This window comes from Oryctolagus cuniculus, chromosome 2, assembly GCF_964237555.1.
Source record: "Oryctolagus cuniculus chromosome 2, mOryCun1.1, whole genome shotgun sequence".
Taxonomy (NCBI): domain Eukaryota; kingdom Metazoa; phylum Chordata; class Mammalia; order Lagomorpha; family Leporidae; genus Oryctolagus; species Oryctolagus cuniculus.
In genome coordinates, this window is record NC_091433.1 from 424,636 (window position 1) to 437,531 (window position 12,896).

The window sequence follows — 12,896 nt, forward strand, 5'->3', positions numbered from 1 at the left end:
GGAGTGTGCATCACACGACTGGGGAGCCCGCCCCCCTCAGGTCCCCGTGCCCTGGGCTCCTGGAAGCGGGGCTGGGGCTGCGTCGCATTGCCTGGTGCTCCTGGGCACGACAGCCCCCACAGCCAGCGACGCCCTGGCCGGGACCGGAGAGTGGCTGCCCACTGGCCCCGGGAGGGCCACGCTGCCCGCCGCCGATTCGCACGGTGGAAGCTGCCTAATGGTTGGTCGGCCTGTAAGGGCGCGGATGAGAGCCGCTTAATGATTGGCCAGCCGGCGCGGCGGTGACGCAGCGCCGTGCACCTGCGCGGCTCCCGTGGACCCCACTGGGGCCCTGCTGGCTGTCCCGGGGGCTCCGACCTCGACCCCTCCGCCCAGAGGGGGCGGGCGCTTGCCCACACGAGGGTCCCCAGCTCAGCAAGGCGCGCGCTCACAGTGCCTCGCCTGCACTCCTGCCGAGCTGGTGCGAACGTCTCGGGCCCCGGGCCCAGCCGTGTCCCTGCTCCGTACGGGGACCCCGCGCTCAGCAAGCCAGGTCTCCCCGCTGCGGCCCCCGGTGCCGCTGGAGGGAGCACCTCACAACCACATTTATGCCCAAGGATGGTGACAGCGCCTGGGGCCCGAACCTGCGGTGGGACTGGGCCACGTGTTCCGGGCGCAGCAGGAAACGGACCCTTCTGAGTGCCGAGGGATGTGCGCGCTCGCCCGGAGGTGGGGCCGTGGGCTGGCTTCACCTGCCACGCGGCAGGGCCTGTGCGCGTCTTCTCTCTCCTCCTCCAGGACACCCCTCCTGAGCCGGCAGCCCCGCACACTGAGCTAGTGAACACGGCGACTCGGAACCTTACAAGCAGAAAAATGCCCCCAGAGTGCTGGCCACCCGCGCCAGCGGGAGTGGGCGCGGCTGCTCGGGACACTCGGCACGCCCAGCCCGCGCGCCGGGGATGCCACAAGCCCAGGTCTGCACGCACCGGCAAGACAACCACAGCTAAGCGTGTCAGTCCACACACACAGGCACTTCAGAGTGTGCGGAGAATGGAACAGAAAGATATTTATGGGGCCGGCTCTGTGATGCACGGGGTTAAGCCACGGCCTGATACCACAGTGCTGCTCCCTGCTCATGCGCCTGGGAAAGCGGTGGAGGATGACCCAGGCCCCGGGGCCCCTGCACCCACCTGGGAGACCTGGGCGAAGCTCCTGGCTTCAGACTGGCTCAGCCCTAGCCGTTGTGGCCATTGTGGCTATCTGAAGAGTGGACCGGGTGATGGAAGATCTCTCTCTAACCCTGCCTTTCAAATACGTCTTTAAAAAACGTTTATTTTGGTGCAAAAACTGTCTTGAATCCATGCCGCCTTCCCTAAGTGCATGTCCCATGGCCTGTTTGAAGCTGTGTGTGGACAGCAGAGAAAGCCCGTCTGTCGAGCGGTGAGTCGGCGTGTTCGTGCCGGGAGCTGAGGGGACCCCGCACCCTCCGCACTCAGAACCGCGGCACAGCCCTGGGACGGCTGCGATTTCTGGGTGCCACATGATACTGGTGAGCCCCGGAGAACCCCCAAACAGCACAGCGCGGGTGGTAAGGACGCCTCCGCCGGGACGCACTGTTTCAGGACAGCCAGGTGCGGCGTGCGCGCGCGCGCAGTCACGCAAACCCGGCCTCCCTCCCTCCGCAGGCTGCGCAAGTCCCGGCCTGCAGACCGCGTCCCTTCCGGCGAGGTCTCGGAGCTCTCGTTCCTGCCACGCACGGTGCAGGCACCACAGACTGTCGGGGTTCACCCACGTCTTACTTGGGTGCCTGCGGTACCGAGAGCACGTGCGCTTGTAGGCACAGCTGCACCAGGAAGCTGGGGCTGCCCACCCTCTGCTCTGTCTCCACCCCTCCCGGCCGCCCACGGAGACCACCGAGGGGCTGCTCTGCCGCTCTCCTGCCCCCCAACCTGGGGGCTCACAGGGGGAGCAGCAGGGCCCTCACTTATCTAACAGTATGGGGAGGGGGTGTGTGCCCCAACCACCCAGGAAGCCGGGGAAGGAGCACGTGCAGCTGCGGTGGCGGGGGAGGCCCTGGAGTCACAGCCAGGGACCGGTGGCCACTGCTGGGGAGGGGGCGGACACTGGGGAGGCCGAGACCACTGTCCCTGTCACTGGGGCCGCCCTGCTGTGGTCCCAGGTGAGCTCTGGCCCCTCCCGCGCTCCTGTCCCAGGATGCGGGTTCCACGTGAGTTTCCCAGCAAGAACCGGGCAGCGCCAGGACCCTGGGACGCCGCCCACGGCCACCCGGCCTGGCCCACGCTGCCTCTGAGACTGAGAGGTGAGGACAGAAAACGGGGGCTCTGGGAAACCACACTGCCCCCGCAGCCATCCTGGCGCCGGCAGCCGCACTGACTCAGGCTTGGCCGAGATTCTTAGGGTTTTCAGAGTGACAGGTGCGGTCTCTGTCCCCAGCGCACCTCGCTCATGCTTACGCACGGCTCACAGTGGCCCGGTGCAGCTTCATCTGGGTGGTCAGCACAAAGACCCGGCCACCGCGGACAGGGGTTCCTAGCCCACCCCCACCTCCGGGGGCGCAGGGGGCTGGAGACCAAGGAGCTCGGGATGGCTTCTGGGCCAGGGAGCCCTGGGGGAGCTGGGATGTGGGCCGGGCAGCCCCAGAGGGCACAGACCTGGCGCACACCTCCAGCTGTGCCGAGCCTCGGCTGTCACTCACGCGCGCCTGTGAAAGGGAAAACGCACCGACAGCGACAAAGGTTCTTCCAAATGCAGCTGTGGCTGCCCAGGACGCCCCGGCTGGAGCGTGGTCCCCACCGACCCCCCGTAATCACACTGCCAGGAGTTCTGCTCCTGCAAAATTTGCCAAAGTCTTGTTTCAGTGAGACAGAGTGAGATCCCCCATCCACTGGCTCACTCCCCGCACGCCCTGGGGCCGGGCCGAAGCCGGGGAGCCCCATCTGGGGCGACAGGGACCCCAGTGCTGGGGCTGCCACGCTGCCTCCCAGGGTGGGAGGGGGTAACCAGGCGGGCAGCTGCCCACACAGCGCACCAGGAGCCACCGGCCCGGAACTGCCCCTTGCCCTCGGTTGTCCTCACGGAGCTGCAGGCACCAGGACTGCGCTCAGAGCAGCGCAGAGCCTCCGGGCGGGAGGGGGAACGTGGCTCGGCCCGCACAGGTGCCTTTAGAGAGCTAGGAGCAGAACACCTGCGTGACGTCACTCACTCCCGCCGGCTGCGGAAGCCTGCGTCCTGCCTGCAGGGGCACTGGGCACAGACGTCGTGCGGGCGCCGGGACCCGGGCCCGTGTTACCTCCCGCCGACCACTCCCTGAGCTCCTGAGCGGGGAGGGCTCCCTTCCTGCCCCAGAGCCAGCACGGAAAGGCAAGGCCTCGACTTCAGCCGGGAGCGCCGCGGGGTCAGCCTGCCAGCGGGCCCCAGCACCTGCCCCGCTGCCTCATCAGCCACGGGGTCCCGGGGCTTGCTCGCGGGTGCGGCAGGGATGCGGATTCTCGGACGCACGCTGGCCAGAGCAGCGGCGGCTCAGCGACCAGTAGGCAGCCCCTCTACCCGGAGAAGGAGCCAAACTCGCCCTCCACGCAGCACACCCGGCCGGCCCCGCACCCACGGGAGACCCGTGAGCCCTGCCCGGGTTCCGCTCCGCGGCCGGGTGTAGACGCGGGCAGGGCGGCGCCTTCAGCGGCCGACGCGAGCCCCCAGACCCACGTTCGCGCGGCGAGGGACAAGGGCCTCCGGCGACTCGGCCGCCGCCGGGCCCGACGCGTAATTCAAGGACCGCGCCCACCAGGGCTGCCGCTCATTGGCTGAGCGAGAGGGCGGCCGGCGGTGATTGGCCCGCGCCTCTTCCGCCGCCGGGCCGGCTGAGCGGACGCGATTGGTGCAGACACACCGGCCCGCCCAGCCCGGCCCCGCCCCCCGCGCGGCCGGCGTCATTACCCGGCGTGCAGCGCGCCGGCGTCCCCCGCCCGCTTCTGTTTTGGCCCATTCAAGATGGCGGTGCAGGAGTCGGCGGCGCAGCTGTCCATGACCCTCAAGGTGCAGGAGTACCCGACCCTCAAGGTGGGCGGCGGCGGGCGCGGCTCGGGGGGCGGCCCGGCCTCGCGGAGAGCGCCGCGCCGGCGGGGGCCCGGCGGCCCCGAGCAGGCCCGGCCCGGAGGGACTGGGGGCGCTCCCGGGCCGGCAGGTGAATGCCGGCGCCCGCTCGGCCCGCCCTGGTCGCGGTCGGAGCCCGGGTGTGGCCGCGGGTGCTCCGAGCGTGAGGGCCCCGCGGCGGCGGGGGAGGCCGCGGGGCCCGGTGTGGGTCGCCGACGCCCTGGCCGCGCCGGGCTCCGGGCGCTAATTGCGGACCGCCGGGAGGGGCCGGCGGCCCCGCGGGAGCCCGTGGTGCGGGCGTCGCCAGCGCTGCGGCTCGGGGCCGGCTGCGTGACCTTGGGTGGTCACGGGCCCCGCGCGGCCGGCCGGGGTGGAGTCTGCGCCTGCTCCTTGCCGAGGTGACGGACCTCCCTGCGGCGCGCGGGCCGGAGCGCTCCCGGCTGGCTCGGGAGTCCTTCCCCAGGGCCCGGCAGGTGGAGGGTGCGGTCCCCCCGCGGCCGCAGAGCCGGCCCGGGCCCCCGCGGCAGCCCACGGCGGGTCGTGGAGCACCTGTGTCACGTGAGGGCGAGACAGGTGCACCCGAGCTGCTTGCGGCAGCGCCTGGCCCGGCTGATGCGGGGACTCCGGCCAGCCGGCGTGCGGTGGGCGCCCGCAAAGGGATGCGAGCCGAGGTTCCGCCCCCTCCCCCCAGGGCCGCCAGGGGCCCGGGGAGGGCAGGGGGCGTCGCCGCCGTCGCCCGGCGCCCCTGGGAGGGGGCTCGGCCTCGCCCTGGGGGACCGGGCAGGTGAGAGCCCACCCTCCAGGCCCGTCTGCAGGCGGGAGCTGTGGTGGCGCCTCCTTGCTGGTGCTGGCCAGACAGGAAGTGGCCCGGGAAAGGGGGGGGCGCTCAGCTGCTTTGCTGAGTCCTAGGCAGAGTGCTGTGGGGTAGTGCGTGACCCTGGGGAAAAGCGACCCAACTTTTTACAGACTTATTTATTTGAAAGACAGAGTTAGAGGAGGAGGCAGAGAGAGAGAGAGAGAGGTCTTCCATCTGCTGGTTCACTCCCCAGATGGCCGCAGCCGCTGGAGCTCTGCCAAACTGAAGCCAGGAGCCAGGAGCTTCCTCCGGGTCTCCCACGCAGGTGCAGGGCCCAAAGACTTGGGCATCTTCCGCTGCCTTCCCCAGGCCACAGCAGAGAGCCGGATGGGAAGTGGAGCAGCCGGGACTCGAACCGGCGCCCACGTGGGATGCGGGCGATGCAGGTGGCCCAGCGGCGTCCCTTCCGTGGCAGTGACGTCAGAGCTGCAGCGGGACGGCGTCGTCCCTCCGGGCTGCCTTGACTGACGACCGTGTGGACGCTTGTGTCGCCGCAGCTGCTGTTTGTCCTGATTCCGGGGTGACTCCTGGTGGAAAGTGCGAAGTTTCCCGGAAGCCAGAGCGTGCGTGTCGGAGCCGGGAGAGGGGGCGGAGGGGCTGGGGTTCTGCAAGGTGTGCGTGGACCTTCCTCCTCTGCTCCTGGAGAGGGGGTGCGCTGCTGCCAGCCTGCTCCTGAGGTGTGGGGAGCCTCCGGGTGGCCCAGGCGCCGGCCCCCGAGGTACCCCCAGCTGGTCAGCGGCTCCTGGGACCTGGCGGGGCCGTCTGGTTTCCCTGGTGAAGCGGGAAGAGGTCGGGGTGCCCTGACCTGGCCACACGGCCTCCCTGGCCTCTGTGTCCGCCACAGTGGGTGCCCTGGGCCTGCGGGCATGGTAGGGTCTCAGCAGTGGCCCTGGCCTCAGCCTCCGTGTGCCAGCCCCCTGCCCCCTGCCCCCCGCCCCCAAATGTCTCCGGAAATTGCAGCCGCCTGGGTGGAGGTCACTCCCGTGAGCAGCTCTGGGATGGAGCTTGGTTTATGTTCTTCACAGCACAGGGGTGCCGCCTGAGGACACGCCCTGGTCTGAGGCCGGAGGCCGGGCGGGGGCGTCCAGCTGTGGGCCGCGTACGGGCTGCAGCATCTGCCTGGCCCGGCCAGACAGCCGGAGGCTGACTGGGAACACACATCCGAGTGGGCTGATTTACGTGGATGGTTTTGTGTGGCTGTGAGTGATGCGATGAATACCCTGTAGCCCTTGGCAGAACCCAAGGTTCCCCGGCCCTGTCGGCAGCGCCTGGGGGAGGGGACCCGGTGCGTTGTCCACCGTGTGGTCTCTGCGAAGCTCTTTCTAGTTAGTAATTGTTTTGTTCTGATTACTCTGCTGCGCAGGATTGCTCTCTGACGTGGACGAATGTTTCAGAGCCCTGATCACCCCCCAGAGCAGGGGGCGCTGCGCACCCAGGGCGGGGGCTTGGCGGGCATTGCCTGCCCCTTGCTCTCCTGGCGCCCAGCTGGGGCCGCACCCTGCCTCCCCCTGCGGTGGTGTGGGCTCTCCTCACGGGTGGCTGTGACACGTGGCCGGGGTCCCTGGGCCTCTCAATGTCCATAAGGATATTTTGAATTTTCTGCTTTCAGGTTGATGCCCTGCCCTGCGGCTTCCAAGCTGGGACCTGCACTTGTGGGGTCTGGGTCCCGAGGCTGTGGCTGAGCCGCTCGTGTGCCGTGGGTCTGGGTCCCGAGGCTGTGGCTGAGCCGCTCGTGTGCCGTGGGTGTGGGTCCTGAGGCTGTGGCTGAGCCGCTCACGTGCCGTGGGTGTGGGTCCCGAGGCTGTGGCTGAGCCGCTCGTGTGCCGTGGGTCTGGGTCCCGAGGCTGTGGCCGAGCCGCTCACGTGCCGTGGGTCTGGGTCCCGAGGCTGTGGCTGAGCCGCTCATGTGCCGTGGGTCTGGGTCCCGAGGCTGTGGCTGAGCCGCTCACGTGCCGTGGGTGTGGGTCCCGAGGCTGTGGCTGAGCCGCTCACGTGCCGTGGGTGTGGGTCCCGAGGCTGTGGCTGAGCCGCTCACGTGCCGTGGGTCTGGGTCCCGAGGCTGTGGCCGAGCCGCTCACGTGCCGTGGGTCTGGGTCCCGAGGCTGTGGCTGAGCCGCTCACGTGCTGTTGTCTCGCCTTGGTCCTGGCTGGACTTGGGTAGACGGCGTTCTCGAGGGAGAAGCGCTGGTGAGGGCTGACCGCACGCGTGGGCTTTGATGCTGGAGACCGGACAGTGGCCCCAGGCCAGGTGTTCCCCCAGTCTTACCTAGGGTGTTTTGATGTTCCTCCCTCGGAAGGAAGACACCGGGCCCACTGAGGCCGGCGGGCGCTGGGTCAGCGCTAACACCTTCCCCTTTCCAGGCCAGCACTGCCCGCTCGCACCTGCAGGCGTCTCCCGCGGCTTCTCGGCCGTCCAGATGCCGCCTGAGGCCTCTCTGCTGCTGGCACTGGCGTCTGTGCCCTTGGCTTTCACCCCTCGGTGCCACGTCTCCCCAGCACTGCAGACTCCCTGCTAGTGGGGCTGTTTTTGCTTTTAAAGATTTATCTCATTTATTTGGAAGGCACAGTTAGAGAAGGAGGGAGGGAGAGGTCTTTCATCACTGGTTCACTCTCCAAATGGCCATAAGGGGCAGGGCTGGGCCAGGCTGAAGCCAGGAGCTTCCTCCAGGTCTCCCAGGTGGCTGCAGGGGCCCAAGGACTTGGCCTATCTTCTGCTGCTTTCCCAGGCAACAACAGGGAGCTGGATCGGAAGTGGAGCAGCCGGGACTTGAACCGGCGCCCATATGGGATGGCGGACTGCAGGCACAGGCTTCACCCGCTCCGCCACCGCGCCTGTACTAGCAGCTGTTGTGCTTCTAAGTGTTGCTCACGCAGGTCAGAGCAGGAGGAGGGCTCGTGCTGCCACGCTGGGGTGGGTGGGTGGGCTGCATGGACGCAGCCCAGAGTGGAGTGGGCTGCCGTGCCTGCGCCCCTTCTCACGCCGGCCTTGGGGGCAGGTGCTGTGGGCCCGGGCAGCTCCTCCACCAGGAGGAGGCACTGACGAGGGTCTGTGGAGGCGTGGGTATGGTCGAGGCGATGCTGGCTGGTGGGGAGTGAGGTGGCCTCCCTGGCAGTACCCAGGTGCTCGGGGGAGGCGGTGTGGGCCGTGCCGGAGTCCTGGCAGACCCCACCTCGCTCCCCTGGGTGACGTGGCTACAAGTGGAGCGGGCTGCCTGCTGCTGACGGACAGCGGGGCGCACCTGCCAGCAGGAATGGCTGCCGACTTAGAGTCTTGATACCAGGTCCGTTGTTTGGAGAACACGAGAAAGGAGTTTTAATAGTCACAATCAGTAGTTGGCACGTGGGGGCCAGCATTGTGGTGCAGTGGGCTGAGCCAGCACAGCCCGGCAGACTGAGGCCCGGCAGGCGGTGGCCAGCTGAGTCAGGGCGGGATCCCGGGGCTCAGCTCCTGGTGGGGAGGGTCTCACCTGGGGCTTGCCTCCCCCAGCCGAGTGCCGGCCCCCGGGCACTGTGGACGCCAGGGCTGGCTGGCTGGGAGGGGACGTCCCCCTGACCCTCACGTGCGGCTGCAAACCTGCTGACAGAGGAGGCCAGGCCAGCGGGTGCCACGCCCACTTGGCCGCCAAGTCCCTGGGGAGGCTCCCACAGCCCAAGGGTGCCCTGCCCCCCGGTGCCCAGGCCGCACTCTGCCCTGGGACGCTCCGTGTGGGGGGGGGGGCGGGCCTGCCCCTCTCAGCTGTGCCCCTCTGCGACCCCTGAGTGGACACGGCACAGTTTGGCCAGCCTGCCTTAGCCCTTCATTTGCCGCCCAGCTTCTGGCTGCTGTCCCTGCCCAGGGCAGCCATGGACAGGCCTGGCAGTGCGCTAGGTGGGAGGCTGCTCTCGCAGGCCACACAGCCAGCGTCGCCGTGGATGGACGTCCTGACCCTGAGCTGGAAGTGCAGGAAGCTGGAGCTGGGGGGTTGGAGGGGGTGACCCACAGGAGTGAGGACCCAGTGAGGGGAGGGGTGACCCACAGGAGTCAGGACCCAGTGAGGGGGGGTGACCCACTGGAGTGAGGACCCAGTGAGGGGGGGTGACCCACTGGAGTGAGGACCCAGTGAGGGGGGGTGACCCACAGGAGTCAGGACCCAGTGAGGGGGGGTGACCCACAGGAGTCAGGACCCAGTGAGAGGAGGGGGTGACCCACAGGAGTCAGGACCCAGTGAGAGGAGGGGGTGACCCACAGGAGTCAGGACCCAGTGAGGGGGGGTGACCCACAGGAGTCAGGACCCAGTGAGGGGGGGTGACCCACAGGAGTCAGGACCCAGTGATGGGAGGGGGTGACCCACAGGAGTCAGGACCCAGTGAGGGGGGGTGACCCACAGGAGTCAGGACCCAGTGAGGGGGGGGGTGACCCACAGGAGTCAGGACCCAGTGAGGGGGGGGTGACCCACAGGAGTGAGCACCCAGTGAGGGGGGGTGACCCACAGGAGTGAGGACCCAGTGAGGGGGGGTGACCCACAGGAGTGAGCACCCAGTGAGGGGGGGTGACCCACAGGAGTCAGGACCCAGTGATGGGAGGGGGTGACCCACAGGAGTCAGGACCCAGTGAGGGGAGGGGTGACCCACAGGAGTCAGGACCCAGTGAGGGGGGGTGACCCACAGGAGTCAGGACCCAGTGAGGGGAGGGGGGACCCACAGGAGTGAGGACCCAGTGAGGGGGGGGTGACCCACAGGAGTGAGCACCCAGTGAGGGGGGGTGACCCACAGGAGTCAGGACCCAGTGAGGGGGGGTGACCCACAGGAGTCAGGACCCAGTGAGGGGAGGGGGGACCCACAGGAGTGAGCACCCAGTGAGGGGGGGTGACCCACAGGAGTCAGGACCCAGTGAGGGAGGGGTGACCCACAGGAGTCAGGACCCAGTGAGGGGGGGTGACCCACAGGAGTGAGGACCCAGTGAGGGGGGGTGACCCACAGGAGTCAGGACCCAGTGAGGGGGGGTGACCCACAGGAGTCAGGACCCAGTGAGAGGAGGGGGTGACCCACAGGAGTCAGGACCTAGTGAGGGGGGGTGACCCACAGGAGTCAGGACCCAGTGAGGGGGGGTGACCCACAGGAGTCAGGACCCAGTGATGGGAGGGGGTGACCCACAGGAGTCAGGACCCAGTGAGGGGGGGTGACCCACAGGAGTGAGGACCCAGTGAGGGGAGGGGTGACCCACAGGAGTCAGGACCCAGTGAGGGGGGGGTGACCCACAGGAGTGAGCACCCAGTGAGGGGGGGTGACCCACAGGAGTCAGGACCCAGTGAGGGGGGGTGACCCACAGGAGTCAGGACCCAGTGAGGGGGGGTGACCCACAGGAGTCAGGACCCAGTGATGGGAGGGGGTGACCCACAGGAGTCAGGACCCAGTGAGGGGAGGGGTGACCCACAGGAGTCAGGACCCAGTGAGGGGGGGTGACCCACAGGAGTCAGGACCCAGTGAGGGGAGGGGGGACCCACAGGAGTGAGGACCCAGTGAGGGGGGGGTGACCCACAGGAGTGAGCACCCAGTGAGGGGGGGTGACCCACAGGAGTCAGGACCCAGTGAGGGGGGGTGACCCACAGGAGTCAGGACCCAGTGAGGGGAGGGGTGACCCACAGGAGTGAGCACCCAGTGAGGGGGGGTAACCCACAGGAGTCAGGACCCAGTGAGGGAGGGGTGACCCACAGGAGTCAGGACCCAGTGAGGGGGGGTGACCCACAGGAGTCAGGACCCAGTGAGGGGGGGTGACCCACAGGAGTGAGGACCCAGTGAGGGGGGGTGACCCACAGGAGTCAGGACCCAGTGAGGGGGGGTGACCCACAGGAGTGAGCACCCAGTGAGGGGAGGGGTGACTCACAGGAGTCAGGACCCAGTGAGGGGGGGTCACCCACAGGAGTCAGGACCCAGTGGGGGGGGGTGACCCACAGGAGTGAGCACCCAGTGAGGGGGGGTGACCCACAGGAGTCAGGACCCAGTGAGGGGAGGGGGTGACCCACAGGAGTCAGGACCCAGTGAGGGGGGGTGACCCACAGGAGTCAGGACCCAGTGAGGGGAGGGGTGACCCACAGGAGTCAGGACCCAGTGAGGGGGGGTGACCCACAGGAGTGAGCACCCAGTGAGGGGAGGGGTGACCCCACAGGAGTGAGGACCCAGTGAGGGGGGTGACCCACAGGAGTGAGCATCCAGTGAGGGGAGGGGTGACCCACAGGAGTGAGCACCCAGTGAAGGGAGGGGCAGCGATCCCAGCAGAGGACAGCCCACACCCAGGCCCTGGGCGATGGCCAGGTGGCTGGAGGAGGGTGAAGCCGTGTGCTTGGAGGGGCCGTGGGTGGCCCATGCGGGTCGGCAGGAAGCCCCTGGGCTGGAGAGAGGAGAGGGTCTGCCCTTGTTCCAGAATATTCGCCCTTGGTGGGCGCTGGGACCACCAATTTAGCCACTACCTGCGGGGCCTTCAATCCATGTGGGCACCGGTTCAAGTCCTGGCTGCTCTACTTCCGATCCAGCTCCCGGCCGATGGCCCCGTCCTGGGTCTGGGCTCTTCCTGCCGTCCTCTCTGGTGGCTCTCAAAGCTGCTTTCCACCCCAGCCCACCCCTCCTCCCAGCGAGAGCCCCTGCACCTGCTGCTCCTCCCCGGCTGAGCCAGGTGCCCTCCCGGCAGCACCGCGCCTCTTCCCTCCCTCAGTCTTCCTCCTGAGTCTGGGGTTTGGTGCCCGGTGCCCACGGCACAGCCTCCGGGTTCTTGTGTGGGATGCGGGACCGTTTGTGGAGGAGTTTCTCCACTCTAGCGGAAAAGGCCTGGAAACCGCGGCTCCCTTCATCCCCTGGTGCGTTCAGAGTGCTCTGCACAGCCGTGCAGCCGCCGGGCGCGGGCAGCCTGCCGCAGGTCCCTGGCGCGAGCCCTGGTACTCCTTGCGGCACAGGCCTGCCGGCCCGTGTCCTGGCTCAGCCCTGTGGTGCTGTCCTCCCGCAGACCCTGCACCGCACTTGTGCTCCCCGTGCCCTGTTGCTGGGTGTGGGTTGTCTGCGCACGCACAGACCCCTGCCGCAGTGCCGTAGCCGGGGCCCCTGGGACCACCTGCTTTGCCCAGGGCTGTGGGGCCTCTGTGCTCACTGCTGAGTCGCAGGGACTGTGATTCCCGTACCTGGTCACCTCTGGTCTCGCTGCCTCCCCCGCCGGCCCCAGCTTCCTTCTCTCCTGCAGGGCTCCTGGGCCTCTTTGCTCCTAACTCCCCGCCTGGCTTGTCCTGCTCTGCCGGCCCAGCACCAGGTCGCTCATTCTTCTGTCCTGGTAGCTTCCTGTCAGCCGGGAGGAGGCCCAGGCTGTTGGAGAGGCTGCCCTAGGTCCTTCCTGGCTGGGCTGGCCCCGTGTCTACTCGCATTCCTTGCTGGTGTGCCGGCCGGCTGAGCTGGGGCCTCGCCCCGCTGCCCTGGCCTGGCCGCTCTCTGCACACCTCGTGGCTCCTCCCTCCCCATCCTGGTCGCCGTGAGGCGGGCAGCCCCTGCCCCCTCCCCGCCGCCTGTGTGCTCACCGTCCTGTTCTTTGTGTCCGAGCATGGGGGTTAGGAACCGTGTCGGAGGGACAGCGAGGAAGGGCCCACAGAGCAGCAGGCATTGCAGCAGAAGTGAACCGGGGCCGGGCTTGGGTCCGCACGCACCCTGTGGCCGCAGGGCAGGCCTGGGGGGCGGCGCCCCAGCCTCTGCTCTGTGCCTGACATGGTGTTCTTCCTGTAATAACTGGAGCGCAGAGAAGGCTGGCTGTCAGCACCTCGTCTGCAGGGGGCCTGGGGCCGCCTGCTGACGCCTGCCTGCTGCGGCCTTTGTGTTGTGTGTGGTCAGTGAGCCCCGGGCAGGCCTGGCCTGGCGCCCCGTCCTCCAGGCTCCGAGGGCTGGTGCCCTGTGAGTGCCCGGCAGAGTTAGGGTTCGCAGCACCCGGGAGAACTCCCAC

At 68.6% G+C, this 12,896-nt stretch overlaps 1 protein-coding gene across 4 annotated transcripts in view; it reads left to right on the forward strand.

Moving 5' to 3' along the window:
* The first annotated feature begins 3,900 nt into the window (after positions 1-3,900).
* MAEA (macrophage erythroblast attacher, E3 ubiquitin ligase) overlaps positions 3,901-12,896 on the forward strand; it is a 30,024-nt gene continuing 21,028 nt past the window's right edge. For 2 of the 4 annotated variants that reach the window (XM_070067962.1, XM_070067964.1), the window contains exon 1: positions 3,901-4,056. In XM_070067962.1, coding sequence (XP_069924063.1) covers positions 3,988-4,056 — 69 coding nt within the window. In that variant the 5' untranslated portion in view covers positions 3,901-3,987. The remainder of the gene's footprint in view (positions 4,057-12,896) is intronic. The other 2 variants (XM_070067961.1, XM_070067963.1) reach the window with 2 other exon arrangements.